The following is a 27,680-nucleotide window of genomic DNA, read 5'->3' as shown; positions in this document are numbered from 1 at the left end:
TCTTATTATTATTATCATTATTATCATCATCCCCCCCCTCTCCTCTCCCCGCATCCAATCCACTCGGCTCCGCGTCCTTTCGGGAGCACTAAATTCCTCCTGGCCACGTGAAAGCGGGGCTGGTGCGGGGAAGGGAGCGGCGGCTCGCTCCAGCAGCCGCATGCAAGGTCACACACACGCACGCAGCCGCGCCATCCATTACGGCGTGGGCCACCGGGAGCAGCAACAGGAGAGGGGAAACGCGGCGGCTCCGGGGGCAGGGGGCCGCGGGGGCCGATCCATAACATCCTGACAAGTCGAACAACTCTCAGGGTGTTCGCTTGCCAGGGAAATATTTTTCGCATCCAATCCATTAGGCGAAGGAGATGAAAAAGTATTTCCTACTTTGCTTGGAAAAATAAAATAAAATAAAATAAATATAGCGGGAATTGGTATAAAGCATGCCTTAAAAAAAAAAAAAAAAAAAAGAGAGAGAAAAAAGAAATTAAGTGTGACCATCTATAATTTATTTTTTTTTCCAATCGCTCCGATGGCCTTGCAGGCATCCTGGCCGTGCAGGGAAGGAGCTGATGTTTTAAAGGGCTCTAAAAGCTTCTCGCTTTCGGGGCTGTGCTGGCCTTGCAGGAACAGTAATGAGTCAAATTAGTTGGAAAGAAACAAAACCAGAATCCGCTTCCCCCTCAGAACTGCCTTCCACCTCAGCTACGTCGCAGCAAAACCAAATCGTTCTCCGCTTTTCTTTTTCCCCCCTTTAATTTCCCTGCCAGATCAGCAGGGAACGGCGTTCGTGACACGCTTTTTTTTTTAACCTACAAAACGATTTTTGAGATGGCAACCTCCTCTCGAAGCTTTCGTGGTGCTTTGGGACAAGTGGAAAGCTGGGGGAAAAGGGCCCTGCTCCAAAACTTGTCCGGGAGGAGGAGGCAGGGGGAGAAGCGGAGGCACCGCTGGGACAAGGGGCCGGGCGACGGGAAAGGAGCACCCCGAGACACAGCTCGTCTTTCTACTAAATTTTAATATCTTTATTTTCTTTTTGACAAAGACAGCTAAACCGTACACCGCGTACCGACATGACCAGATATTGCAAACACCCCTTTTTGGTGAAAGTCAAAAAAAAGGGAACGTAAAAGAAAGAGCTTGTGTGGGCCCGGCCAGAGCAGGGAATGCGCCGGGAGGAGACAGCGGCGAGCTTTTGCTTTTGCAGCAGAGCCCGCTGGTGCCCCGTGGGGCAGGGAGCGAGGCTGCCGGGGCTGGGCTCATCCCAGCACACTCAGTAATTAAAAAAAAAGTCTCTGATTTGTTGTGTTTTTGGCAGGGAAGTAGCCTTGAACGTGCAAGAAGCGGTACTGGCATTCGGGGAGATGGTGCACGAGGCTTTGGGCAACCTTCTCCGAGGGCAAGGGGAGAAATTCTCCGGCAAACCTGACTTGGGGCACGAGTCCCCGCTCGCACACGGGCTGCTGGAGCAGGGAGGTGACCCCCTATTTCCTCTCGTGCCCTTGGAAAATTTCCCTTCTCCATCCTCTTTCCCCTCCCGAGAACAGGAGCGGGCAGGAGAGGCGCCTTTAATCCATCACAGAGGTACCACCAGATTTAATGATGTGAAAGTGAAGCGAGGCAACCTCCCCTTGGGGAAGGGAATTAACCCCTGCGACAAACTCCTCGAGGCCCGGGGTTGGGTTGGGCTGTCACTCGGAGCCTTTAAATCACGGCCGGGCGTCCCGCTCGCGGAGCTGCTCTAATTCAACCGCGAGGCACCGAGCTCGCCGCGAGACTCGCCGGGTGGAATTTAATGGGCTGTGTTATGCGGGAGGTCAGGAGAGAGGAGCATAATGGTCCCTTCTGGCTTTAAAAATCCATGAATCGATGCCACGCGTGGCGGGGCTCCCCCCCATACCAATGAGATGCTGTGCTTCCCTCCAATCTTCCTTAAAAGAGGGCGAAGGAGACCGAGTTGGAAGGACAAAGCCTCCTCGGGCGCTTAGCGTCGACCCAAGGGGATCCGGAGGGCTGGCCGAGGGGCAGGGATTGCTCTGCGTGCTGCGGGACGGGAGCCCTGCGTGGGGCACAGCGGGCAGCGTCCAGGCGAGGAGCAGGGGAAGGGAATCTCAAACCCGTTTATATTTTCACCAGCTGGATACACAGAGCGAGGGTACAGCACAAAGAGCACTGCTGCGGGGGGATTTATTGAAGCCGGGGGCATTTTCGCCCTCCCGGGCAGACAAATGTGGCACAGAGGCGAGGAACTGCCCCGTGCAGCCCCGTGCGAGCACAGCGCATGAGCCAGCAAACAATTCTGGGTCCTGAGTTCAGTAAGGCGAGTTTTTCCTTCCAAACTGGAGCAAGAGGAAATTTGCTCTACAAATGTATTATTTTTTTTTTTTTACACGCGTTTCTAAGCACAACTGATGGGAGCCTAAAAAGAAAAATGTTTTGCTTTTTGGCTCCAGGAGGCTAGCCGTGGCGCGGGTTGGGTGTCACGGGGTCGGTTTGTCGCTGCTTAGGGAAGGAGAGAGCTGGGGAGCACCCACCTGAGCTCCCTCGGGGGAGAGAAGGAGCCTCTCCTTACCCTGACGGGGCCGGGGGACAGATGCCAGAGCATTTCACTCAGCACCTCGCACGCAGGGAGGGCAAATCCAGAGCCGGGGAGGATCTGCCACACAGCGCTGTCACTCTGCCAGCGCAAATCGTGCCTTGGGGAAAGGGCTGCACTTCTTTACAGCGCTTGCACCAGGGAAATGTGTTCATATGGGGGAAAAGGCGACCTTTCGTATGCATGCTAGGAAACATTTCTCCTCCTTTGGCCGAGCAGCTCCGGGAACACGCGGGGCTCAGATTCCTGGGCTTCCCCATAAGCCAACACAGTTGCTGGGTTTAAATGAGCATCTTTCCCCATGACTCCTCACTCCAGCCACGCAAAGCTGGAAGTGTGTCACTTCTCTGTGTCATGGGCTATTGCCCAACAGCTCGAGCCTGCTCTTTTCCCCCTCCCAGTCATCATCTTTTTTTTTTTTTTTTTCTTTTTTTCTTTTTTTTGCAGCCCGGCTGCCTCACTCCGTATGCATGTCCTGCCTCGACACTGGAGCCAGATGCACTCCCAGGGTGCTGACTCACGGACGCAGGCAGATTAAACTCGGATTGCTAAAGCAGTTGCTGTCCCAGCTGTCCCTCTGCCCCCAGCCACGGCAAAGACAGCTGAACTCCACGCAGCTCAACCCCTGAACCGCCCCTGCAAGCACCCTGCAGCACAGGGGGGGGGACCTGGAGGCAGCCCGGGGTGATTCGAAGCTGCAGGGCCCTACCACGGAGGCGGCCAGGGGCACGGTGCAGATGTTTCTGAGCTGGAGATGTCCAAGGGAAGGGAGGAGCAAAGAGCTGGGAGCTCCAGGGGTGTCAGCCTGGAGCCATGAGGCAACCCGCTGGCGCGTGGTGAAGCCACATGCTGCCCTACACACGGCTCGCCCCGGCTGTGTGGGGTGGCAGGGGTAAGGCAGCCCCCAGCCGCTCTCTGGCCTTTCGCAGGCAGGCAGCAAACAAAGCTGGCAAGCAGGGCAGCGGGATTATTTCACCATCTGTGCCTTAGAAAGCGGCCCAGGAGTCGCCGAGCACACTCCACGCAGGACACGGCTGCTTTGGCGCGCCGGTGACTCCCCTGCCCGCCGTCAGCTGGGGCCGGGTTTGAAGCGGGGAGGATGAGGAGGTGGGAAAAAAAATAATAATAATAAAAAAAAAATAGCGTTCGCTTTCCCATCTCGGCAACTGCATCCTTTGGGCGGAAAGGCAGTTGAGGGAAGAATGAATCCTCGTTTCAAAGAGCGCTTCCCATCTGCCGTTCCCAGGCTCGTGGCCCTGCAGCAGGATGATGTGCAGCTGGCAGCGGGCTGGGCCGGCAGCCCCGCGCAGGGGCAGTCCCCTGCCTGCTCCCCAGAGGGCTCGGTGGGGCCTGCTGAGGCAGGGGAGGGGTAGGAGAAGATATTTTGCACATTTTCAGAAAGGAAGCCTGGGACCCGGTATCTCATTCGAGAAAGTAATCACGGCCTTAATTGCATTTTGCTGCGGAGTTGCCTTAACATCAAAGGAAAATCAACAGGGATTGTTCGGCATCGAGACTAATCTCACATATGGAGCTTACTGAACGCAGGAACCACGTTTTTTGCTGGCTCAAGGTGAAACGCTGGGCTAAATTCTCCTTCAGCTGCGAGAAAAGCCCTAGGCACGCTCATCCCGCATTATTCCAATTGTAAAGAGCTTCAATTATACACACATAACCTTCCTCCTCCTTCCACGGCAGCGTCGCAATGCAACAGTGTCTCGTTATGATCAAACTCCCCTTTTATGGCTCTAGGAATATGTGGAAGTCTTCTACCCTCATTACACAAATGACTTCTTAGCAGCTTTTTTTTTTTTCTTTTTTTTTTTAAAAAGAAACTACCCACAATTGGTAACAAAACCGCGTTTTATCTGTCGCGGAGGAAAAGCTGTGACTGACACCTGAGCGTGTCCTCAGCGACCGCAAGGCTGCACGCACAGGGCAGGTCGGATGCATTTAAGCAGCTACAGCAACTCAGCGCTCCCTCTGCCTCGCAGTGATTCACAGCCTTGCCTCTGCTTACAAACTTGCTTGCTAATCAGACATTTAATACTATTTATGCATAGGGAGGAAATATATCATTCCTTTATTGGGGTAAAAAATGGTACTAAAGAGCAGGTCAAGTTCCAAATCCAGCAGTAGGTTTTAACCAATGTTGTTCCCTTTTTTTTTCCTTTCCTCTTTTTTTTTTTTTTTTTTTTCTTTTAACAGCTGTAGCTGTGCACAGATGGAAAAACATTTGGTCAGAAAGCAGCAAATTAGTGTTTTCGGGCTAGAATTCTGCTCCCACCGCTCCTCCATTTCCACGCAGCTCAGACCGCTTTATTTCTTCTTAGCATTGACATTTTTGCACACCCAATTCATGCCGTCCTTTAGACAGAGAAAGGCAGTGTTAGTCGAGCGAAGGGAACAGGAATCCCCCAGTCCCACCCGACTCCACGCTCTGCCTCCTCAGCTACCCCACGCCTGCCCTCTGCGCCCCAAAAACGCGGCGGGGGAAAGCCGAGCGCTTCGCTGCTCGCTGGGTGTCGCACGGAGGGCTCATTAAATCCTTCGTCTGCCCATAAAAAGCATCACTGCCTCATCGTGTCCCTGCGTCCCTTCAAGGAAGGATCGCTTTGCTGTTAAGGTATGTCAGCAGCAGACTGAGGCTCGAATCCAGGTTTGGATGATTTGTGTAACCTTGGGCACGTCACCTTATCTCGGAGAGCGGGCACTCCAGGCTGTTGGTTGCACAGCCAGCGCTAACAGGGCTCTGATCTCTGCTCAGCTGCAAGTTTCCTCAACGTCCCTGGTCAAATCACATCCACTCGGATGGGTGAAAGCCCCCGAAATAGCTGGATGTGGGCTCTGCTCCCTGTGCCGCGGGGCCCTCACGGAAAACAGGCGCTGGGGGATCCCACCGGGTTTCAGTGAGAATAGAGGTGGTCAGGTTTGGGGATGGTGATACACCCGTTAGGGTGCTTCTGTAAAAACGTGTGCAGCCTCTCTGAGCGCTGCAAGCTGCAGGGCAGCCCTTCTGCTGTGAAGAACCCAGCGTGAGTTTTTGCTGAGGTCCCACAAGGGGATGTGCTGTTGAAGGGCAAAGCCACATTTTGCCTGCTCCTGTCACTAGCTGCTGTGAGACGACTGTGTTATGCTCAGCGGTCAGTTTGGGATCGTTTTGGGTGAGCCCAGCCCCACCACCGTGCCTCCACATTGCCCCCACTCAGCCACAAAGGTGGTGGCCACATCAGAGGGGAGCTGAAAAGTAATGAGAGAGAGAGAGAGGGAGGGAGGGAGTCCCCAGGGCTTAATCAGAAGCAGGTTCTCGCTTGCAAATACCAATTTGCCTTGATTGTTGTGCTATGTGACACTTCTTATCTGAAGGGGAGCAGCAACTTTTGAAATTAGCCCTCGTTGCTGCGTTAAATAAAGAATCAGCGAGCCCAGTTTGTGCTGGGGTGCACAGGAGGCCCAGGACTAATAACACTTCTAACTCTAACCTTGGGGAGGGCTGATGTCTCCAGTTTCATTTATTTATCTCCGCGGCAGAGATCGGTGTAAAACAAATTGTCTGAAATCCTCAGAGCAAATGGGAAAAGAAGAGAGGTAGATTCATTTTAAGGCCCAGTAGCTTTGTGTCTTCCCCTTTCAATAACACTGATAACCTAGGTGTAAAACATGTAATGCCTTAAGCAATCAATAGCGAGGTTTAAAGCTTATCACTTTAGAGGGAGAGGGAGCGAGCCGTTCCCAGCGTGTGGAATGCCAGGGCTTAACAATGGGGCGAGGAGGAGAGGTGTCAAGCCTTTGGCTTGATTGTGTGCTTTAGAAATCTGCATGATTGCCTGCAAAGAGTAAAAATAAATAAATAACCGAAAATGCTCCCACAATGATTCCAGCTTCCCCTGCCTCGGAAGCAATAATCACATTTGCACACATCATGGCATACAAGGCAAGCAGAGCTCCTCATTCATTTTGAATGTAGGTTTATTTGCTGAACCAGAACAGCTGAGACAGCTTAAAGTAATAAATATCAGCTGACACCCTCTGCTATTCAGCACAGTAATCCCAGAAACAATACATCACTGCGAAACAACAAACACGCATCCTATCTCCTACCTAATCTGACCACAACCTGAATTCACAGTGATTAAAACTCTGCCCGCTGCCATTAGGGAGCTGGGGAAGGGGAAAGGCAGAGCGTTTTAGCACCAGTGCGGTGAGGGTCATAAAGCAGAGTTTATGATGGGATTTACCATGGCTGGGAGCCTGGCTGCATCAAGCATGTAACGAGGGCAAAAGAATGACATAGCAAAACGCACGAGGAAAGGTGAACTCCAAATGGGCTTGAAATACGTAAGTAGGTCACCGAACTTTTAAAGCAGGAATCGATGTTAAAACTCTCTTCTGACATGAGTTAATTGGCAGGAAAAATCGCATTTAATTGTAAATATCTCCCTGCCTGGCGGTGATAAAGAGAAAATGAATGTGTCCAGCTCTAAGTGTGATGTATCAGAGGGGTGTGTGAGGGGTACTCTGCTTGTCCTCAGCCACGCTGCAGCTGCCTCTGTGGCTCCTGGTGCACCTTTGTCAGGGTGCACGTCCTCTGCAGCGTCCCCAAATGCTTTGGAGAACAGCGAATGCAGTGGAAGGCAAAAGAAACCAGAAGGTATGTCTGCAGTTTTTCTACCTAAGGTGTGAGGCTGGCCAGGGGGTTGGTAAGGCAGAGAAATCCAGAGGAGCTGCTATAAACACAAAGAGCTGCTGTGGGGGAAGCACAAGGGAAGGAGGAAACGATGCTTGAAAGAGTCAAACCCACAAGGAGTCAACTGCTGTCATCCTTTGTCCCTATCCGTTCTGTCCCTATATCTGCATGCTTAAAAGATGGCTCTGTGCAGAAAGTACAATCCCTACAGTAACATTTAGATCTTGATAGATGTCCTTGGGCTGCTTTGTTGAGACACAGAAACGTTGGCAGGTATTCTGAGGATGGAGACGGATACGGTATTAGTATTCCAGCCTCAAGTCAACCATGGGAAAACTTAGCCAGGGAAAGATTTCAGATCTTTCAGCTTCAGCTCTCTTAGCTCCTTAACAAGCAGCTAGTAAACTTTACCAAAGCAAAGAGAGAGAACTCCAGGGAAGGAGATAATGCTCCTTGCAGAGAAATGCTGCCTGGCACAACCCCGCCTCGCTGCAGTCGCATCTGCTCCCGCGCCAGGGGAGTTGTACTGTGCACCCTTCGGGAGAGAGCTGGTAGAGCCTCCCCCGGGAGAAATACCAAGTCCTGCTCGGGATTAGCCCGCTGCTTGCTTATTCTCTGCATTATCAGCTCTGCAGCTGTGGGAGTGAAGTAATCTGACTTCAAACACCGGGAACCAGTCCCTTCCACCCCAGAAAAAGCCTCCCGATTTCTGCTCCCCTGTAAGCCAGGGATCAGGCGAGGCCACAGACTTGTGACCCCTAACGCGACCTTAAGGACAGCAAAGCTTAATCCTTTCATGTAATCCTCCGTCTGCCATAATAAATTGGGTCAGGCGAGTGCAAAATTCTCCATCTCTAGCATTTTTGGTGTATGTTATTTTAACTGTCACTTTCTTCTCTCTCTGCACAGCTAGGACTGTGCCTTCATTATCTGTCATTTCTTTGTACCTCCAGTCATCGCACAGGCAGGCTTTTACAGGCTCCCACAAGTACATCATCCATTGTTTTTTTTGCCTGGGTGCAAGCTTTTCTTTTGTCCTCTGAGACCTTGTATCCCCGATGCAGCTTTGTAGACTCTCTTCTTACCCTGCTTAAAAATCACAAGACTTTGCCCTGTAATCTGGAAATATCGCTGCTTTTCCTCCTCATCAACTGGCTCTGCCTGCCCCAGGAGAGCTGCAGTCGTCAAAATTGGTTTTAAATCACATTTACAAGTAGCCCCAGAACCTTGTTAAGATGTGGAGGAACTCTGGCTAGCCTGCTGCGGCTGAGACATCTTTAAGACAAACCTGAGCTCAGAGGATACAACACAGATGATGGTTGGGAGCCCTGTGAAAGCACCGAATGGCAGCCCCAGCACGACGCAGGGCTCGGGCTCCCTTCTCGTCTAGGTTGAAAGAGCCAGGGAGGAGAAAGCGGCTCAGCCTTTCCTACAGTCCTTTGGGCCAGAGCAGCTCTGGCATAAATTAGAGAAGTTTAGTGGCTACTCTCATCTCCACTGGCTTTTAATGGTCTCCGGGGGGCCATTATGCTTGGGAGACTCTGGACACAATATGCTGCAGCATCGTTCTGGAGGATGATTCCTCAGGGCAGGCCGAGCTCCTGCTGCCTTGATCGGGGACTGGCTTCAAACAAGAAACGAGCTGCGGAGCGCTCCAAAGGCTTGACTCATGTTTAATACACGCCCTGGCCCCTAAGTAGCACCTCCAGCAAGAGGGCAGGCAGCGAAGCAGAGGAGTCCTTTCTGCTTTCACCCCACCCTGGCTGGCCGGGGTGGAACGTGCTGAGCTTTTGCACGCCGAGGACTACAACTGGAGATCTGGTTGGAGAGCGCAACCCCAAGAGAGCCTACGTGGCAGCGGAGAGCTGCTGTGAGGCAAGAGCTCTCTTGTGTCTCTCTGCTAGCATCAGCAATCGCCTCCCTCGCTTGTCTGCAAGGGTCTCAGTGTAAGTGGGAATGGGATGCTGCTTTCCTACTCTCCTAACTAGGTCTGAAGTCTGATTAAGAAGAAAAGTGCTGCCCGTGTTCAGTCACGAGGTAATGAAGTCTTCAGCTGGCATAGTGGGGGACAGCAGCTGGCTTCTACGGGGGAAAGCTCTGCGCAGGATTTCCAGTTAACCCAGTCACCTCTCTTCTGGGCCTGCCCAGGACGTTGCTGGGCCCCTTTCCCCTAGTCCCCAACGGTTGGTTTTAAAAGAGAAGATGACAATATGGGTTCCCTCCTTAATTAACAGTTTTATTAAATAACCTATTTCAAACAATAGTTAAATTCTCTAAATTTATATCATTCTATTAACCATAATCTAATCTCATTAACCTTGAAATCCCCAGTCTTAACTACCCAATTCTATACACCATGGTGCTAGCAGCTAAACTAATTAAATGACCTTCAAACTATTTCTCCTTCATCTGTTGGCGTTATTTATCTTTCCTCATTGCTCTTCCTTCAAGCTATCACAAAAAATCTTCCCCTCTGAACTCTGTTCGTGCATGTGCTCGGTACTAGATACGCCACTACTCTTACTTGCAAAATCCTTCAGTGATGTCTCCGATTTTGCTCTAGCTCACGTATTCCGTCAGCAGCCCTGGTTAGCCTGCTCGCTGCTCGGCTTTCGTTCTGAATACCTGATGCTTCCCCATCTTCGTTTCCTTTTCTGTCACTCATTGTCATTTCCCAAACAAGTCCTTAAAGCAGTGACCTGAGATTTAACTACACAGAGAGCTCCCTTTCTGAGCCACTGCTATCGTGTGCCGCGATCCTCAAAGCCTTCTTTCTTAATCTCACTCTTTAAACATTTTCTTTTTTTCTTTGATTGCCCTAAATTTTGAGTATGTTAGCCTCTCCTGAGAGTTCAAGGGATGGAGATGTTGTTTCTTCCTGGGCTGATCTAGTTGCACCTAAAATCCTTTAGTTTAAAAGCCATCCCACAGAACATTTTGTTCAATGACTCTGTGAGCAAAGGGAGAGCTTGGCATCCTCGCTGCCTGATTTGACAGGGCTGGAGTTCCAGCAGAAGAGAAATGTAAGGGCTGTTTTTTTCTATAAGCTGCAGAGAGTTTGTAACTTACCTGACCTTTCTGCAACAATCATTTATGGAATAAGCTGCAGTATTTAGGGCAGGGAGACTGGGGACAGCGAAACAGGATGTTATCTAGCCTGCATCTAAATTAATTTGTCTAGATAGGCATGATAAGCAAAGTATATATGGCTGCAAATGCTTTTATTTAGCTCTTGTCTTCTGTTTTCTGGAAGTAAGAACAGAAATGGATATAATTTTTCTTGCGGAGGGCATTGGGCTGTGTATTTTACTCAGCTGAGTGTGTAGAGAGAGACTGTACTTCAAGGACAGGGCACAGAAAGAAGGACCCAACAACAAATAAGTGGCAGGGCACTTCAGAGAGCCCGCGGATCGGTTTGGGAAGGAGGCTTTTGTCAAAGCTCATCATCAGGAAATGCAGTTACCTATCATTTAGTTCCTCCACCTCCCTGAATTTTCATTCTGCTGCCTCCCTACAGCTGGGGAGCTGGCTTGGGCTTACATAAAGTAGGGGAGGGTCTGGAGGAAGGAAGGAGGGAACCTGCACTTGTCTGCAGCCCTTTGAACTACAGCCTCGCTTTCTTGATCTCGATCACATTTCTTTGGACTTGAACACACGCTGCCACTGAGGAATGTATTTCCCTCGAAGACCACCACTTCAAAATCAAGATTACAGAGCTGGAGCTTTCCACAAGGTTGGTGACAACAATTTGTACCTCAGCTAACTGAACAGAGGCTCTTTGAAGGACGCCATCTGCTGCGTTTAGGTCTAAATGTTGGGTTAAGAATTTCAAAGCAGAGCTGCTGCAGTGGGTCAGGCCAGGGGTCCCTCATGGCCTTTTGGGATGCCAAGGGAAAGGACATGTAGGAACAGGGTCTCCCTTGCTCTGTTCTCCCCTCCCAGTCCATGGCCCAAGCTGTTTCTCGTTAAAAAGCTATCTCCAGATCTTGGTGAACAGCAGCTATCTGCAGATGATTCTCAGATAACTTTAGAAATTGCTTAGTATTTTTCTGAACCAACTGACACCTTTGGTCTCCTCAACGTTCAGTGCCGATGAGATCCACAATTCAATTATGCAGCGAGCAGAGAAGCAGTTTTTACTCCTATTAAAAGGTTGTCTGATTATTTCATCAGACACCCTTTCTCTAGCAATGTGAAAAATCGTGTACGGTCTACCTGCCATTTTTAAGCCTTATTTTACAAATTCTGAAGATGTTCCCACTCTGTCCTCTCCCTTCCAAGCTGCAAGTCCTAATCCTTTTATTCTCCCTGTTTACAGACGCCACTCCGTACTGCTGATCATCCTCAAAAGAAGATCCTCAAATCTCTCATACTTCTGAGCAGGTACGTGGACAATTTTTCCTGATGAGGGTAGTTAAGCATTGGGCGAGGTTATGTAGAGAGGCTGGGGAATCTCCCTGCTTGGAGATATTTATTTCCTGGTTGGACAAGGCCTTCAGCAACCTCCCCTACACTTGTGGGTATCCCTGCTTTAAGGAGGAGGTTGGTTTGAAGATGTCCTGAAGACCCTTTAACCCAACTTCTTCTTTGACTCTGATTCTACTACTACAAAAGTCTTTTTAGATGGGAACAGAGGCAGAAAGGAATGTCACGTTCAAGGCTGAGGGCCACTGTGCTTTTACTCTGCTACATAAGAGATGTTTTCTGGAAAGTTTCTCGTTTGGTTTCTGGTAATTCCCTAGCATTTGATTTTCCTTTTTGGCCTTTGATGAGCACTAAGCTGCTGTTCCCAATGATCTGCTCTCTGAGTAATGGCAGCTAATTTAGAGTCCATCACTGTAAGTGTATAGTTAGGGTTGTTGTTCCTCTTGTGCATCATTTTGCACTTGTCAACACTGAATTTCATCTGCCATTTTACTGCCCACTCAGTGTTGTGGGCTTCTTCTGCGACTTTTCCTACTCAGCTTGAGATCTGACTATCCTGAGTATCTCTGTAGCATCTGCAAATAGGGTTTTACTGAATTTGCAATGAAGATAAATATCTTGACGATTCTGTTCCTTTAAGTATCAGTGAAGGGAGTAATCCTGCCTGCTCTCGGATTGGGAGCACTGCAAATATTTCATTAATTCAGGAAAGCCTAAGAGTGAAATAAACAAACCCAGGTCCCATTTACATTACAAAGAGCTACTATACTGCAGGAACTGGCTACAGCACAGCAGCACAAGACTCAGCTATTACAGCGTGGCACAGGAACACAGCTCAGCCCCCAGTGCAGGTTTTTGCTGCCCCACACGCTGCCATTAGACAGAAGTGGTCTTTGCCCCATGTGCAGCTCTTGTGTTTCTCTGGGCCAGAAAAATTGATCGCTTTCTCTCTGGCGCCTGGGTTGAGCAAAACGCCAAATGACATTAGCCGTGGAGGTAAATCAGATTTCTAAAGTGCACACTTGTAACAGTCAAAGGGGTTAATAGTAAAAGGCGATTTGTTTTGTGAAAATGATTAACCTGACAGCAGTCTCTTTCCAATAAATCAATGTCTTCATTTGGCCCGGCCAAGGGGTCCTGGGTGGTGGGGAGGTGCTGGCTCCCCTTTCCTAGGGACGGAGAGATCCCAAGGGCCCGTAGCTCCCCCTCCCCTTCGTATGGGTGATGAGATATGTGCCCCCTGAGGAGAGATGTGCCCCCCGTGCTGTGCACAGCACGGGTTTGGCTGCTCTGACCCTCTTTCGCGACGCAGCCAGTCCAGCCCCACCCTGCAGATCAACAGACAAGGAGCTCTCTCTCTCGCAGATGGCCTGCTGGCACAGCAAGCCTTCTCCAGAGCCTCACCTGTACTCCCTCTCCAGAAAGAGCCGAACAAGACTGGATCTGCCAGACTCTGTCACGGATTGTGTGTAGGTTCAGTCCCTCGGCAATCTCTGAAGCAGGGGCAGCCGTCAGCAAATCCTGCTTGTTAGCGAATATCAGCACGGGGACTCCACTAAGCTTTTCTTCATCCAAAAGCTCAGCCAGCTCCTATATCATTTACGAGGGAGTAGGGTGGGGGGAAGACAGAGAGAGGGAAGGGAAGAAAACCTTCAACCACCAGTGGTTGTCTCTAATTAGAAATATATTTAGGGCAAATGTTGGAAGAGCGTGTTCCAGTGAAACTTAGATCTTATTATAAGAGAGCAAAAATGTATACAATCATCTGTGCCCAACGTTCAAAAGCTATTTCTTCCAATTACAGGTTACAAAAATCTTCATCTTAGTCTGAAATTAGCAGTTGCCTTAAAGGCTACAACTCTGTGTTTTACCAGGCTCTACTCCTCAGAGACCAAAACTGATGAAACAGCAAAAAACATGTAAATTGGCAGTATGAGGAATTTGTTTTAAGTTACTGCCTGACTGGCATTTGTACCTGAGCAGCCGCTGACACAAGCCCTGATATCTTCCCTAATAATGAGTTTCAGGGTTTTGTTCCAAGTACCATAAGCTGCAATTTGAGTGGCAGAGGACTTTTTCTTTTTCTTTTTTTTTTTTTTTCCCTCCCAGAAATGGAAATCCCACAAGAAAGTGGCAATGCTTTTGTAAGCATTGGCTAGCTGAAGACAAGCTAGATCAGCTTTATTTGCTGGAGTTTGGCTCCATATGTGCAGCACACATTGGGTGGCATCCTGAGAAATGGGTTTGTTCATTTAAAAGTGGGTGACTTAAAGAGAGTCTTTTAATAGCTCAAATCTGAATCTGCAGTAGATCAACGATGGCTGAAATACTTCATGTCTAGGGTTGTGCAATGGCCTCGTGTGAAACGAGCACAGTCTCAAGTCACTTCCCCATGTGAACATATGGCAAGCCCAGCAGAACTTGAACCTGGAGGGACTGCTGGCGTTGCAGACAGATGAGTAGATGAGATTTCTGTGGGCTCCTTATTTAGCTGGAAGGGTCTCACTTTCAGATACTGTCCTCACGTCTTTCATCCCCCTGACTAGAAACTTTTGAATTAAATGAGTGCAGCCGGGGAGATGCTGAACTGCAGTGGTAATCTGACTCCATCCCCCCAAAAGCAATGTTTGGTTTGGAAAACAGGACAAGAGAATGGAGTTATAAACAGAGTTGGCTGGGAATTTTTCAACAAAATAGGTCTTTCATCTGACACGTCTGATTTATTGAAACCAAATTGTTTGTGGAAATGTGAGGGGTCCAGGCTGAATCCGCCTGACTCAGGCAAGTGCTCTAAGCTTCTGCTTCCTCTCTTCTGCCTAATGAATATTTAATTGCTGATATAAAATGAAACAGCACCAACAGGAGGGAGAGTCCCCCCCACCCCTAGAGTAACCAACAGTCCTGCTGTTAGGGTGTGCCCTTGAGAATTGAGAGACAAAAGATCAAGTGCCTCCTTCAAATCGGGCAAACAGAGGGCTTTAACCTAAATCTCTCATTTCTGACTTTCCCGTTTCAAGGGGGTGAATCTGTTGCAAGCTATTTTGGGACGCTGTCACTTTCTGAATTTTACAAAAGTCCTATTTTTGTTCTATCCTAAAACACAAAGTGTTATAAAACATCAAAACTTTGCAAAACGGAAATCAGATTTTCTAGCCAGTTCTAGTTACAAAGTTCCTGTTTTGTTTTTTTTTTTCAATTACATCCAAAAGACAATCAAGTCAATATGATTTCCATTTCAACTTTGTAAATAAGAAAATAAGATTCCTCAGGGTCTTGGTTTGGCAAGGTTTAAAGGACTTAGAGAAGTTTTTGCTTTCAGTATTGGGCTCCATTTGCTATTATTGTATAACTTTAATGAAAACCGTTCTATTTAAACAGAATTAGGCTACCTACGTTCCTTGCTTCCCATCTACCAAAATGATCTGCATTGATGTTGAAAGGCAAGTCTCTCTTGAAATGCAAATTTCCCTCATAAACAACAAAATCATCCTCCTAACTTTTGTGAGCAAGGGGCACTCAGAAGCGCTCCGTTACTTCAAAGGAAGCTGGGCATAAGAAGCTCACCTGACCCGTTTCTTCAAACCTCTTCCTATCTGCGCTGTCGATGACATAGATCTGAAAAAGAAAGGAGGGGAAAAGTTACTTTTCCCAGATGGTGTTCTTCCACACTAGCGTGTGCTTAAATGAGTTGAACCTAATAATTATGCTTCGGGGCATAAAGATGCTTGATATTATTTACATAGCAAATGTTGACAAAACTTGGTGACGCTCGGAGAGGAGAGGAACCACCTCTTTAAAAGCCAAGGGGAGCGGACAGCCACGTGGTTGGGATCAGAAAGAAGCTGGTGGCAGTACTGGGAACGCTCTTGGTGCCTCCGTGGTATCTATTAATGGCACTCAGGGGACAGAGGAAGCACGAATATATTGGGGACAGTGAGTTTCTCTCCTCCTGCAACCTCCTGGAACAGGTGGGCAGGGATGATGGCTGGATCCTGCTTGCAAGACTCCGTCTTCAGCCACCAGCTTGTTTACCAGGGCGGTGGAGGAGACAGGGAGCAGCTGGCTCACCAAGCGTGACCACACAGTCCTGCCACCCCCTCGGAGCTGGGCACCACATCGCACAGCCCACGAGGAGGTCCCAGCCAGCCAGAAGGGTGGGCAGAAGGGTGGTTCTCCAGCCTGCGGGCTCCCTGCCTTGGCAGGGGGTCTCCGCCGCCTCCGAGCGGCATTCCATGTGCGGATTTCCCTCTGTAAATGCAAAGAGCTTCCCAGCAGAGGCAGCTCGCAGTCTGCACGGGCTAAAAGGCTCCTTGAAGGTCCTCCTAGACGAGTAATTAGTAAGTCTGGCCATCCCCCCTCCCTTCCTGCAGCAATATCATTGCAGATCAGCATGCACACATTTAAGGAAATTGGGGAACCTCAATATAACACCCAAGCAAGAACCACCTGGCACCCCTTTTTTTTATTATTTGGGAAGGTTTTTGAAGGAGAGGGATGCTGGGGCAGCAGACAGGGCCAGGACTGGTGACAAACACTGAGCCTTTTGCTTCCAGTCCCTGCCATTCTCCATCAGCGCTGACTGAAGACGTTAGCATGTCATATGCATGCTCTGGTGGCTTACAGGGAGCAAGTGTCAGCCTGGTTTTGAGGGAATAGATGAGCACAGCACCCCGCCATCAAGATAAATGGCATCCTCGCAGGCAGTCTCAGCGTTAAGACTCCACGCTTCCAGGATATTTTTGACCAAATAGTTGGGGGAAGGGAAGACCTCTAGCAGCAAGCTGCAGTCACTCCCTTAACGAGCAGTGCTGGGGTTGTTTAGAACAGGACCGGACGCGCATCGGGAGAATCTGCATGCCAGGCTCGAGGAGGAGGAAAACCAGCAGCCTCGCAGTCCTCTGCTGATCGCTCGGGGTCTGTCGTCCTCCCAAGGGCAGGCTGATGCGTGCTGACAGAGGCTGGGGGATACGCGGCGGGGCTGGACGCAGCTGCACGGGGATGTGACAGCAGCGCACGTGCCACGTGAGGGGGAAAGGCCCACGGGTATGTGTGACAGCCTCTACCCGCAGCGTGATCCCAAACACGTTCAGCAATACTGCATCAGCTGCACCCGTCCTCCCTGGGCATCCCGTTCAGGGCAGGAAGCACAAGCCAAAAGAAAGGGAGAAGCTGCAGGCTGGCGGTTGTGAAACTCGACTGTCATCTTTCCTCCTGCAGGACGTCTCGGGGGAAGCTTAGCGACACACGGATGGACTGCTCACGTGAGGGTTCTCAGCGTGCTGCTTCTCGTCTGGGAGGTGGCACCTCCCCTGTTACGCTGCTTCTCTCACTGGCAAGGAAGAGCCCCGAGTGCCAGGCAGGCTCTCTCTCCGTTCCTTGCGAGGGAGCTATCTCGCGAGATAAGAACTGGAGACAACAGCGCTCAGGGCGAAAGCCACAGAAGCACAGCACGGAGAAGGTAAAGTATGTGCGGAGTGCCTACTTCCAAACCAGAGAGCCCTGTGCCAAATAGCTGCAGGTGCCTGTCTGAATATGCAATCAGCCAGATATCCACACCTTATTTGCCTGGGTTAAGCTTCCAAATATCACAGGTGTGTGATGCAAGACCGAGCTCTCATTCAAAGGCACCTGCATGGATTTGAATTTGCAATCACTTCCTGCTTTTTAATACCCTTTAGAGGGTCCTTTCTGCTTTGTGCGATATAGTTTAGGAGAAGACAGAAGCAGGGGGTCCTGGGAACTGTGGCATATCTTATTTCTATCTTCCTTCTGCAGCCAGGCCCGCACAAGATCCTGTTTCTGGCTGTAGTGTTTTGTAGCACAGTTCACCAGTTTGAACAGCCCTTGAGTACATTGTACTGGAGCTTGAGAAAGACATTCCTGTAAAGTTGGGTGCCTCCTTTGAGCAACAGGCCAAAACAAAACCCGGAGCAAGTGGGCTGAGGAGAAATCGCAAGCAGCGGGGCTGGATGAGGAAATAGTATGAGGGATAAGTTAGCTCAATTTACAGAGGTGTGACCTGCACCAGGTTTGACAGAGGGGATAAATTACTGGTTGTAAGGGGTGCGAGGGCTGGCAGGAGAGCTCAATCCCATCCTTTTAGCTGCTATCCCGGTTTTGATGTGTATGGACGTGGCAAAGCACTGCACTAACATGCAGGCAGCTCCCAGCCTGGGACTGGCTGCTAGCTGGCTGTCAGGGAATGCAGGCAGGAGAGCTCAGGTCCACGTGCACACCACTCATTCCCTCTCTAAATTCACTCTGCTCCTTCCCCCTAACTGACTTTGCTTCTACCTATTTTCTTACTCGTATGAAAAGCAAGGTTTCCTCTGTGCATTGCTTTAGCTGGGAAGGGAGGAGGATAGGGAACACAACTGCTTTCATCTCCTCCAGCCTTAAAATTCATCCTTATTTCTCCCATTTACCCTGGGAAGGGGGGAAGCCCACAGCCCAGCTCACTGTTTTTTGCCAGCAGACTCCCGGATAGTGTTTTGCAGTTGCGCAGTCTCTGCAGCCTGAGCAACTGCTGTAGCAGAGACAAAGATCCCGTAGCTGCTGCTTTGCGGTGTTGACTTTGATTTGCAAACCTACGGCCTCCCCACCGCACGCAGCTGCAGAGCCTGGACTCAGTGGGCCTGATCGCCTCACGGCCACGCCGTGCTCCCCTTCGTGACGGCCACAGAGGGGTAGGGGACGTTTGTCCTGCTGGTTTTTCAGACGCAGAGCTTCCCCCTGGGAAGATCGCACCATCGCTCTTTGCAAAAGCAACTGCCCGGGGTTTATGCCACGGTGGTTGACCTCAGACATCAGATTAGAAATTAACGCTGAAAAAGGGGAATCTGCAGAGAGGCTGCTGGGGACTTTTTAGTCCCAATTAAATAACAGCTTTGTTTGGACAATGTTTTCTAAGCCTGCAGGTACTGCCCGGCCTTTTCCAGACACGAGCCTTGGAGCAAAGGGTCCTGTTCCTAGTTCCTAGCAGCACTGATCCTTCCGTGGAAGCGCACTGAAGCTCCCAGCACGTTGGTGAGTGTGTGTGACAGAAGGGAGGAAGGGCGTCTTTCTGAGAGAGCTTCCTGCTTTCCCATGGGAGCCTGCAGGCCTTGCTCAGAGCAGCCTTTTCTCTGCTCCCTCTGGCAACGCTGCTCGGCAGGAGGGTGGGCCTGGAGCCCCCAGCCCGCTGCATGTGGCTGAGCTTTAGAGGTGCTCTTTGAAACTAGTCAGAACTCACTCAGAGGATCCCAAGGCTCTGGCACAGTCCTGTGGTGTAATTACAATTGCAGAGAACTGCAGCAAATTGTAAGGTAATTGCAGCTAAGTGGTCAAAAACATTAAAGGACAGTCTAGTGATTAAAGGACCGAAGGAAAAGACAAGGGGTCTCTCTGTGCCCCTCAACCAGAAGCCTTCCTTTCTGATGCCAGACGTGACACTGAATTCCTCCGTGCCTCAGTTTCTCCAGCTGTGTCACTAATACCCATGACAAGCCTTGGGAGCCTCCAGTGAAAGGAGCTATAGATGGGCACGCTAAAGGTTATTAATGTTCCTTCATGTGAAAGAGCCTGAGATGAGAGGAAAGGAACGGGCTAGCTCTGACCAGCCCCATCCTGTGAAAGTAAAAACATACAACTGAATGATTTCTCCAAACATCACTGTATTTTTCTTACTGCACCCAACCAATCTTGCCATTTTCCTCAGAATAACTCCTGTTACAATGGCAATGGTGTTGCTGAGGCCTGGGACATTACAGTGCTTGTTCCTGAATTTCTGGCCGAGATCTTGGAAAGCCATTGCATGAACACAGCATTCAAGCGCAGCCAATACTCACAAGGATATCAGTGTTTTCAAAATAGTTCCTCCAGTACGGCCTGATCTTCCTCTGTCCGCCTATGTCCCATACGTTCAGCTTGAAGCCCTGGGACTGTACGCTTTTGATGTTGAAGCCCTGGAAAGAGCAGAAACAAAGCCACATAGAGCATAAACCTGAATGGCTGGATCACGTTCACAGGCAGATGTTAACACCTTATATATCCCAGGCCTGCAACGTGCAGCGAGGTGGGCCAGGCAGCCCCAAAGATGGATCGGCTGCAGGAGAGGCAGCGAAAAGCGAAGGCAGACGCCAAGCCATCAGCTCGCCTGTGCTCCTGGGTCAAGGGTTGATGCTGTCATGGCTACGGAAACATAGGATGCAGTTAGTGCCCCGGGAAGGCCCAGCAGGGTGGGTGCAGGAAGAGGTGGGAGAGCTGCAGATAAGGAGAAAAATAAGGGAGCTGTGAGAAGCAGGACCGAGCCTGTGAAAGCTGAGTAGAGCCCTGGCTAACACGAAGCCAGAGGTCTCAGCTCAATTCGACACGACGCAGCGAATGCCAGGCTTAAAGGAGCAACAGCTGCATGTCTGAAGGGTCCATTTCATCAATTACAGCACCGATTGAAAGGGCATTCAAGTAGAAAAACAGGATGTGGCGTGGGCTGGCAACGTGCTGCCACACCACCCAGGGGACTGGGGCTTGGAAGCGGGGTGTTGGGGCCGGGAGCTTTGCGAGGCAGCTATGGGGTGGGGGAAGCATCTCCCACAGCTCTCTAGCAACCTCCTCTGGTCGACACAGGAGCAGTGCTGCAGCTCTCCTGATGGGTGCTGGCCCTCTCCTCAGCCCCAAGCTCAAAGAAAGGGGGCCAAAGGCATCGGAGAGGGAGCGATGGAATAGGCAAGCTGCTTGGAGCTGGACGGGGAAAAGATGCAGGGAGATGGGGACAGGCCCAACGTTACAGCATCCCCTGCACACATCTGGTGTTTGGTGTGGACAAACGTGGTCCTAGTTGGTGTGGAGCCTCCTCTTAGACAACTCAGAAACTTAATGGGGCGCCAGACTCCGGTTTGTAGAGTTTTGGGAAGCAAGTGGGACCACAAGAACTGCCTTGGGCAGGGAAAGGCCTTCCTCACCTGCGTTGGTGTGATGTGGCTGATGTCCTCCGATGCCAGCTGTTTCAGGAGTGTGGTCTTGCCTGCATTATCCAGTCCCAAGAGGAGGATCCGTACCTCCTGGTCTGGGGTGCTTTTCAGTTTACGCAGGATTGAGAGTAAACCCTAAATCAGCAAGAGAGACCAGCTGTTATTTCCCCTCTGACTCTCTCCTCCCACCACGCCGTGTCCCCCTTCCCTCCAAACAGGTTCTGTATGGCGGTGGATTCCAGGACAGCTTGAACCCTTTCCTCTTCCCAATTTTCCTTCATCCCAAGGACCAGCAGCAAGGTCTCAGCCAGCACAAATGTCACCCAGTGGGGTGCACCCCGGGCTGCACCGCTCACGTCACGCAGCTGCTTGGCACTGCCCGTGCCAGGAAGACAGCGCCCGAGGATATCGTGTGTAGGAGCTGCAAACCAAGTCCTTGCAAGCTCTGCCTTATCTTTATCAGAGGGAAAACCCCATTAATTTAATCTCCCTCCTAGTTAGCTGTAGGTTACTGCCTACCTGACATGGGTTCTTTTCATAGTAACTCCCTGATCATCTCAACCCCCGTTTATCTGCCTAAAACACGCCGGACCCATGGGGCACGTGCAGTTCTGCTTCTCAGGATGTAGCACTTCACGACTATCTCAGATCACCACACGTCCTCGCTAAGAAAAGCACAGTGGATTGCAGTCATTAGCCAGGCTCAGCTCTCGGAGCTGCCACTATCACTCAGGATTAGGAAACGGAATATGCAGGTCAGCTCATTTACAGCCGGGCACGTTACGGCAGCGCACCCGAGCTTTTGTCGGTGCCGCCGCTCGGAGACCTCCCTGCGACGGCTGGGGGAGCGTTCGGGATCCCAGCGTGCAGCCAAGAGGCACAAATCACCCCAATTCCACCCAAACCTGCAGTGCACGGACGCTGTCACAACTCTAAATGTTCCGACTGGGAGCCAAGGGCTGTTGGAGGCTGCTCAGTGCGAAGGTGGCACGGAGCATTTCGGAAAGGACACGGCCCGATGGATCACGATGCCACAGCTTCCGATACTGTAGAACAAGGATTCAAACGCAAACTAGGTTTAATCCTGGCATCTAAGCATTTCTGATTGGGAAGTAATTTACTGGCTATCCATTTAACGACCTGACACAGCTCCAAACGCATGATGTGAAAGAGGGAGAAGAGGAGGAACTTATTAAAATTGGATTTGAAGGGTATTTGCAGAGAGCTGCGTGACTGCCATCGTGCCTGTGCTTTTAAAACACCCCGTGTCGAGCTGAGGGTCAGGAATTCCGAGCTCACGCAGGGAATCACAACAAAACTGAAATCTTACCCTCAGCCTGCATCCCCTCTATCAGAAGCAGGCTGGTAAAAACCTGGGAAGGCAGGCCCGGCTCGAGAGGCGTTAATCAGGAACAGGCCCTGCTTGGCAGAGACCCCATGCCCACGGGGTTTGGGCACAGTAAACCCCCAAATCACCGTTAGTCGAAGAGCCCGAGGGTGCTCACAGCTGGCTCCTGCCGCCGGGCCCGTGGCTGATGGATTTGAAGCACCGTGTCGGGCACAGCCAGCTGCCACAGCTCCTCGCAGCCCTGCAGCTCCTTCCCGCGGCCACAGCGCCTGGCTCCTGCCGCCGGGCTGAGCTCCACGGGGCTGAGGGCAGGGGAAAGGCCGAGACAGGAACGCCCCTAACGCCTGCCTGTTACCGTGCGTGTCCTAAGTGCCCTTGACACCATTAAAAAACACAAGTTTTAACTGCTTGGCAAGCGACGCGCATTTGCTTTTCACCTGCTGGCAAATTTACGGCTGTGTTTGTTGGCTCGTAAACCCACGGAGCGCGGCTCGGTGTGGACAGACCCCACGAGAGCAGGAACTCTAAAATTCACACGTTCCCCCTCCTTGAAAGGCTGTGAAGTCCCCATTCTTACAGGGCTGACCCAAAGCCAGCACATACCAGCTCGAGCACCGCTGCCAACTGCGGAGGGCCCTGAATCAGGCCCTATTATTTTAGTTTATTGCTCGCTGTTAAAAAAAGCAGTTGTTGAAATGCTAATCCTCTCCGCAGCACCACTCGCTAAGAGCAGAGGAGCGCATCCCAGGGCAGAGCAGGATTAGGAGCCGGTACGTTTCGGGATCCAACTCCAAAATAGCGAGCGCAGAAAAACGCATTGGGAAGCGTCGCCTATCTACCAGGGAGCAATTCTCAGGGGCCGGGAAGAGGAACTGCTGCAAATGTTAATCGAGCTTCTCCCATTGTAGACGGATGCTATTTCTGGGCCAGTATGACAGCCTAGGAGAAAACGATCAGCATCGCTCCACATTCGACTCGAGTGACACCGCTGCACGGCTGATCACAGGATTATCTGGGGTAGCCAATCGGCACGAGGATATATATAGAAATAAAAGTATTCTCTAAGGTATAAAGTAAGCTGATTTAAAAGGCTGGAAGACAAGCAAGCCAATATAGAAGTGGACTTCATTTCAGTAGCTGCCAGCGTAGGTTACATGCTTTGTATACACAATTTAAATCACCAGCCAAATAACTGCCTTGGCACTACGCTCGTTACTATTTGGTAAATATAACCGAAAACTCCTACCCTGCCTTCTCCCTCTAGTCAATATTTAAGATTAAGGGAAGCTGCTCACAAACCAGTTTCTAATGTATTTATTATTTTTTTTTTAATTGGTCTTACGAGCACGCTAGCTAGGAAGACAGAAAGCATTTCCTGACAGCTCGGTAGAGTGGAAAAAAATAACCCAGCTGAGTTCCCCGCTGCACGCAGCCGCTGTGTGGGACAAGCAACCCTCCCTGCACACACGCTGATGGATCAGCTCCTCTGCTTGCAAACACAACGCCAAAACTAAGTTGGATCGAGGCCTTTGAGGCAGCACAGCTAGCAGACACACGGCTGGGTGCTGGGATGGAGCCTGAAGCGAGCAGGGAGGATGGGCCGGAGGGTGAGGAGAGGGACGCGTCTCCTGCAGGTCACTGCAGAGCCGGCTGGCAGGAGGCTACGGGCAGCATCACTTGCCCAAAACTAAGCAGACTGCGGCATCTGTAAGAAAGGAGGGAACTGCAGATGCTGCTGAGATAACGAGCGGCACAGCGTGGCAGCGCGTGCAGCCTTCGGAGAGGGGCAGGCGCGCAGAGGAACCCAAGGCCGGGCACAGGCGGCCGGCAGCCGCCGCTCGGTCCCCTCGGGGTTAAGCAAACTGCGTGTTTGCTATCAGATCGGCTTGTTTATAAACATCATTATCCCTGGTGGAGAGGGTTTGCTTTATGGCACCACCAGGAGACAGACTGATGGGGTCAGCAAGGAGGAGAGCGCGTTTTCCAGACAGCGAGCGGGGACGCACAGAAAGGAAAAAGAAAAAAAAAATAAAAGGCTCCTGCCAATTACTGTGAAATCAGAGCGGGGCATTAAATTCGGAGATGCAGCTAAATGGGTAAGTGCACTCATAAACACGTTGAACATGAAAGAAAGGCTAACCATCTTATTAGCATCCTTCAGAAAACAGCGATGTGCGGTTTTATGAAAGCGTATCATTGCTCGGTTTAAAATACCCACTGAATTATCAAAGGGCTTCCAGTTATAGCTGCACGCAGTAATCCCGTTCTCTCGGAAAAAAAGAAAAAAGTACAGGCATATATAAAGATACGGTGACATTTATAGGCCTAGCTAAGGGTTTTGTGGGTTTATTCAGCTTTAAATCCAGGCTGCGGATGGGCCTTTTGAACTAGTTGATGCATGTAACTACATCCTGCACCACAGAAGCCGCTGAAAAGAAGATTCACTTTACAGGCCAACACAAAAATTGGTTTGGGACAAACAGAGCATTGAGATAATCTGGTTAAATATTGTATCAGATCGGCAGGACGCGGCCGGAATGGAAAGAATAATTTCCCCTTGTACCGAGGGCTGGATACGCAGGGCGCGGAGAAAGCAGGGCCCGCAAGCCACGGCCGAGCACAGTTGATTCCTATTAGGAGAGGGAAGTAACTGCGTTCTGCTCGACTTTATTAGCCACAAAGCTCAGATAATGAATTTAAAACAAAACCGCCCTCAGTCACCAGCGACTGCTTATCTAGCAGACGGGGATATTTAGCCGGAATCAAATCAACTCCCCGAGAGGCGGTGCGGCCGCAAAGCCCTGCTGCTCGGCCTGCCCCATGGCCACATCTCACCCCGCTGTCCCCGCGTCCTGCTGTCCCCCTCCAGCTGACAGCTCTGCCTCAGGCCGTGGGAGAAACTTCACAAAACAGCCCTAAAACCACCCCTTGAGTCTCCTCCGCCACACCTACAGCCCTCGAGGAGGTTCAGGCAGCGAACGGGCCAAGTTCCAACCTGCCTGGCGTTCTCCTCCTCGTATTCCTGTTATCTCTCCCCTCACCCCATATCTCCGTGGAGCGGGGACACATCTCACCCTGCGTGCACAGCACAGCCCCGGCCCGCCACCAGCTCTGTGGCAGCAGCTCCCTGAGTTTAAATGGTGAGATAAAAGACAAGCAAGCGCTGCCTTCAGGCACTCACGCAGCAGCCACGCGCCCGAGCCCGATACCCGGGGATATTTGAGGCTACATTTGGCGTCCCGCGTGCGCCTCTGCGCGCAGGGAGCTGGAGGAGAAGAGCCCGCTCTGACAACGGCGCTGATTAGCTGGGGCCCTGAAGAATGACGTCTGATTACCTTTATCTTCGGCTGCAGCGCTGCGAATGTCACTAATGGTCATAAAATCACCCAGCCTTTCTCAAAATACAACCGAAGTAAATTAATCTATTGAGCGCGGTTGATTCAATCCTTCTTCCCCTGGCAGAACTCCCAACCGAGCCATTTGCTTGCTGCATGTCTCCACCATATGGTGTCATTCAGCGCAGACTTCCTTTTCTCCTCCGAAATCTCACGCTCGGTGGAGGCAGGTCACCTACGGAGCTCTTCCAGCTCCAACCCACTAACATAGTTCCCCGTGCACTCTCCGTGTTGGTGTATTAACCGGGAGCAGCAGGAATTCGCCTCCCGTAATTAAAGTCAAACGCTCTGAGCAGGTTGCAAGGCGCCGTTGTGCCCTGTGCAAAGAGTTAATGCCCACCACCAGGCGATGCCACCACCCTTCACCTCTGCTCTGGTGCTTTCAGCACTTGACAACCTCATCCAGTCCCTGCAACACCAACTGTGCTAGAAACAGGAGCTCAGGGCCACGAGGAAGGTGCCTGACTCCGATGTGCTCTGCAGAACAAGATGTTTCCCCTCTGTATCTGCTCACTTGGATGAGCACCGAACTCATGCAAAGCTCGGCGTTAACCCCCTTGTCACTGGAGTCAGAGCACGCAGCCATCGAGGGGGGTTCAGCGCCTACCAGTGCAACGACAACAGGCCAGAAAGACGCTCGGGACAGCTGCATGCTCGGATGACAAGCAGCAAGTTGTTACACCAAGCTGTCTGCATCAGTTCTGACTGCTGACCCACAGCCCCGGGCTGCTCCAGTTCTATTTTCTGGTGTTTCAGAGGGTTTCCACCACTAATGGTCATTCAGTTTTAGGGAAAACTGAGGCACCAGAGAGCCAGCACAGAGCTCCCTGGTCCTCTGCCCAGCACAGCCAGTCCATCGGGCACCCCAAAGTGCCACCCACCCCGTCTGCGAGGCTGCAACCCGACAAACAACACCCAGAACTGGAAAACAGACAAAGAGGCATTAAAACGCCGCATCAAATAACACAGGCGCTGGAAAACACCCAGCCCACCCTCTCCACACACAAAGCCCTCAGATAAGAGCAGCCAGATCCCAGCCGACACCAGTTTATCGGGACATCACACGGCAGAAGAGCAGATTTGGCTAGCAGCAGCTGCGGGCCAAATGTGTCCCACAAAGCACGGCGCTGCTGGAGGCAGCTGCCTTCATCTCCACAGCAGATGTCCATCCTGTGACGGCTTTGGTGCCTGGCGGGACACGCTCCATCATCAACTGATCTAAAATAGAGCAGATCCCGCAGACCTTATCTCCGTCTCTCTCTCTGCGGCCCAGCAGGTGGGGACACAGCCAGAATTAACCCCACGAGGACGTGGAGCAGCCTCTGCTGCGCTCTCACTCACGCCTCCTCCTGTGCACGCACCCAGCGGGCTCCTGGACAGCACGCTGCTTTGTCCTCAGGGCAGCTCCATCCCTGCTGCCGTTTCGTTTCCTTCTGCCTGTGCTCTCTGCACGTGCAGTAGCTCCCCACCATCACAGCCCTGCTGCTGGTCCTCACCCACCCGGCACCCCCAGACTCCTCCAGCAACCCCTATCCCTCTCTGACACCCCAACCCAGATCATTACCACCACCCCACCACCCCACCTCAACTCAAACCACACCGCCCCTCACCCGCCACCTACCCCCAGCGTTGATTACTGCCCTTAACAGACCCTTGGCAGCACCCATTCCCCCCAGCCCTCCCTTCACCCCCCCAGCTCCTATCAGACACCTCACAGCACCAAACCCATCCCCTGGCGGCAGCAGCGCTGACAGGACGCTCCCCACCCCCCACAGGCCCCATTAACCCCCTTAGGCCCTAACAACCCCCCCACAAGCCCCATTAACCCCCCCAGACCCCATTAACCCCCCCCAGACCCCACTAACTCCCTCAGGCCCCACCAACTCCCCCCCATAGGCCCCATTAACCCCCTCAGGCCCCACTCCCCCCCCTCAGGCCCCACTCCCCCCCCTCAGGCCCCACTCCCCCCTCTAGGCCCCACTCCCCCCCCCTAGGCCCCACCAACCCCCCAGGCCCACACAAACCAACCCCCCCCAGCCCCGATCTCCCCGGGCGGGCCCCCAAAACCCCCGAGGAGCCCCCGGTGAGGCCGGGGCCTCCCCCCCGGGGCCTGTCGGGGCCTGGCCGGGCCGTGAGGCGCCGCTCACCATCCTCCGCGCGGCTCCGGCGTTACCATGGGCAACTGCGTCACGCACACGCCGCCGCCGTGCGTCATGACGTCACCGCCTTCCCGCCGGGGCGGGGCGGGGGAAGGAGAGGGGGGCGTGGTTTAATATTGGCCACG

The 27,680-nt window shown here is 51.6% G+C and overlaps 1 protein-coding gene across 1 annotated transcript; it reads right to left on the bottom strand.

Annotated features, from left to right (window-relative positions):
* Window positions 1-900: 900 nt before the first annotated feature.
* Window positions 901-27,592, bottom strand: ARL3 (ARF like GTPase 3). The gene is made up of 6 exons (XM_082765190.1): window positions 27,544-27,592; window positions 20,645-20,788; window positions 19,532-19,648; window positions 15,270-15,320; window positions 13,110-13,295; window positions 901-4,960 (listed from the first exon to the last, which is right to left on the bottom strand). The coding sequence occupies exons 1-6, from the start codon at window positions 27,544-27,546 to the stop codon at window positions 4,913-4,915; spliced, it is 549 nt and encodes a 182-aa protein (XP_082621316.1). The 5' UTR covers window positions 27,547-27,592; the 3' UTR covers window positions 901-4,912.
* Between the last annotated feature and the right edge of the window lie 88 nt (window positions 27,593-27,680).

Source organism: Aythya marila (assembly GCF_965140915.1).
Source record: "Aythya marila genome assembly, chromosome: 7".
Taxonomy (NCBI): Eukaryota; Metazoa; Chordata; class Aves; order Anseriformes; family Anatidae; genus Aythya; species Aythya marila.
The sequence above is the reverse complement of the archived record's forward strand: the minus strand, read 5'-3'. Positions and strand labels throughout refer to the sequence as shown.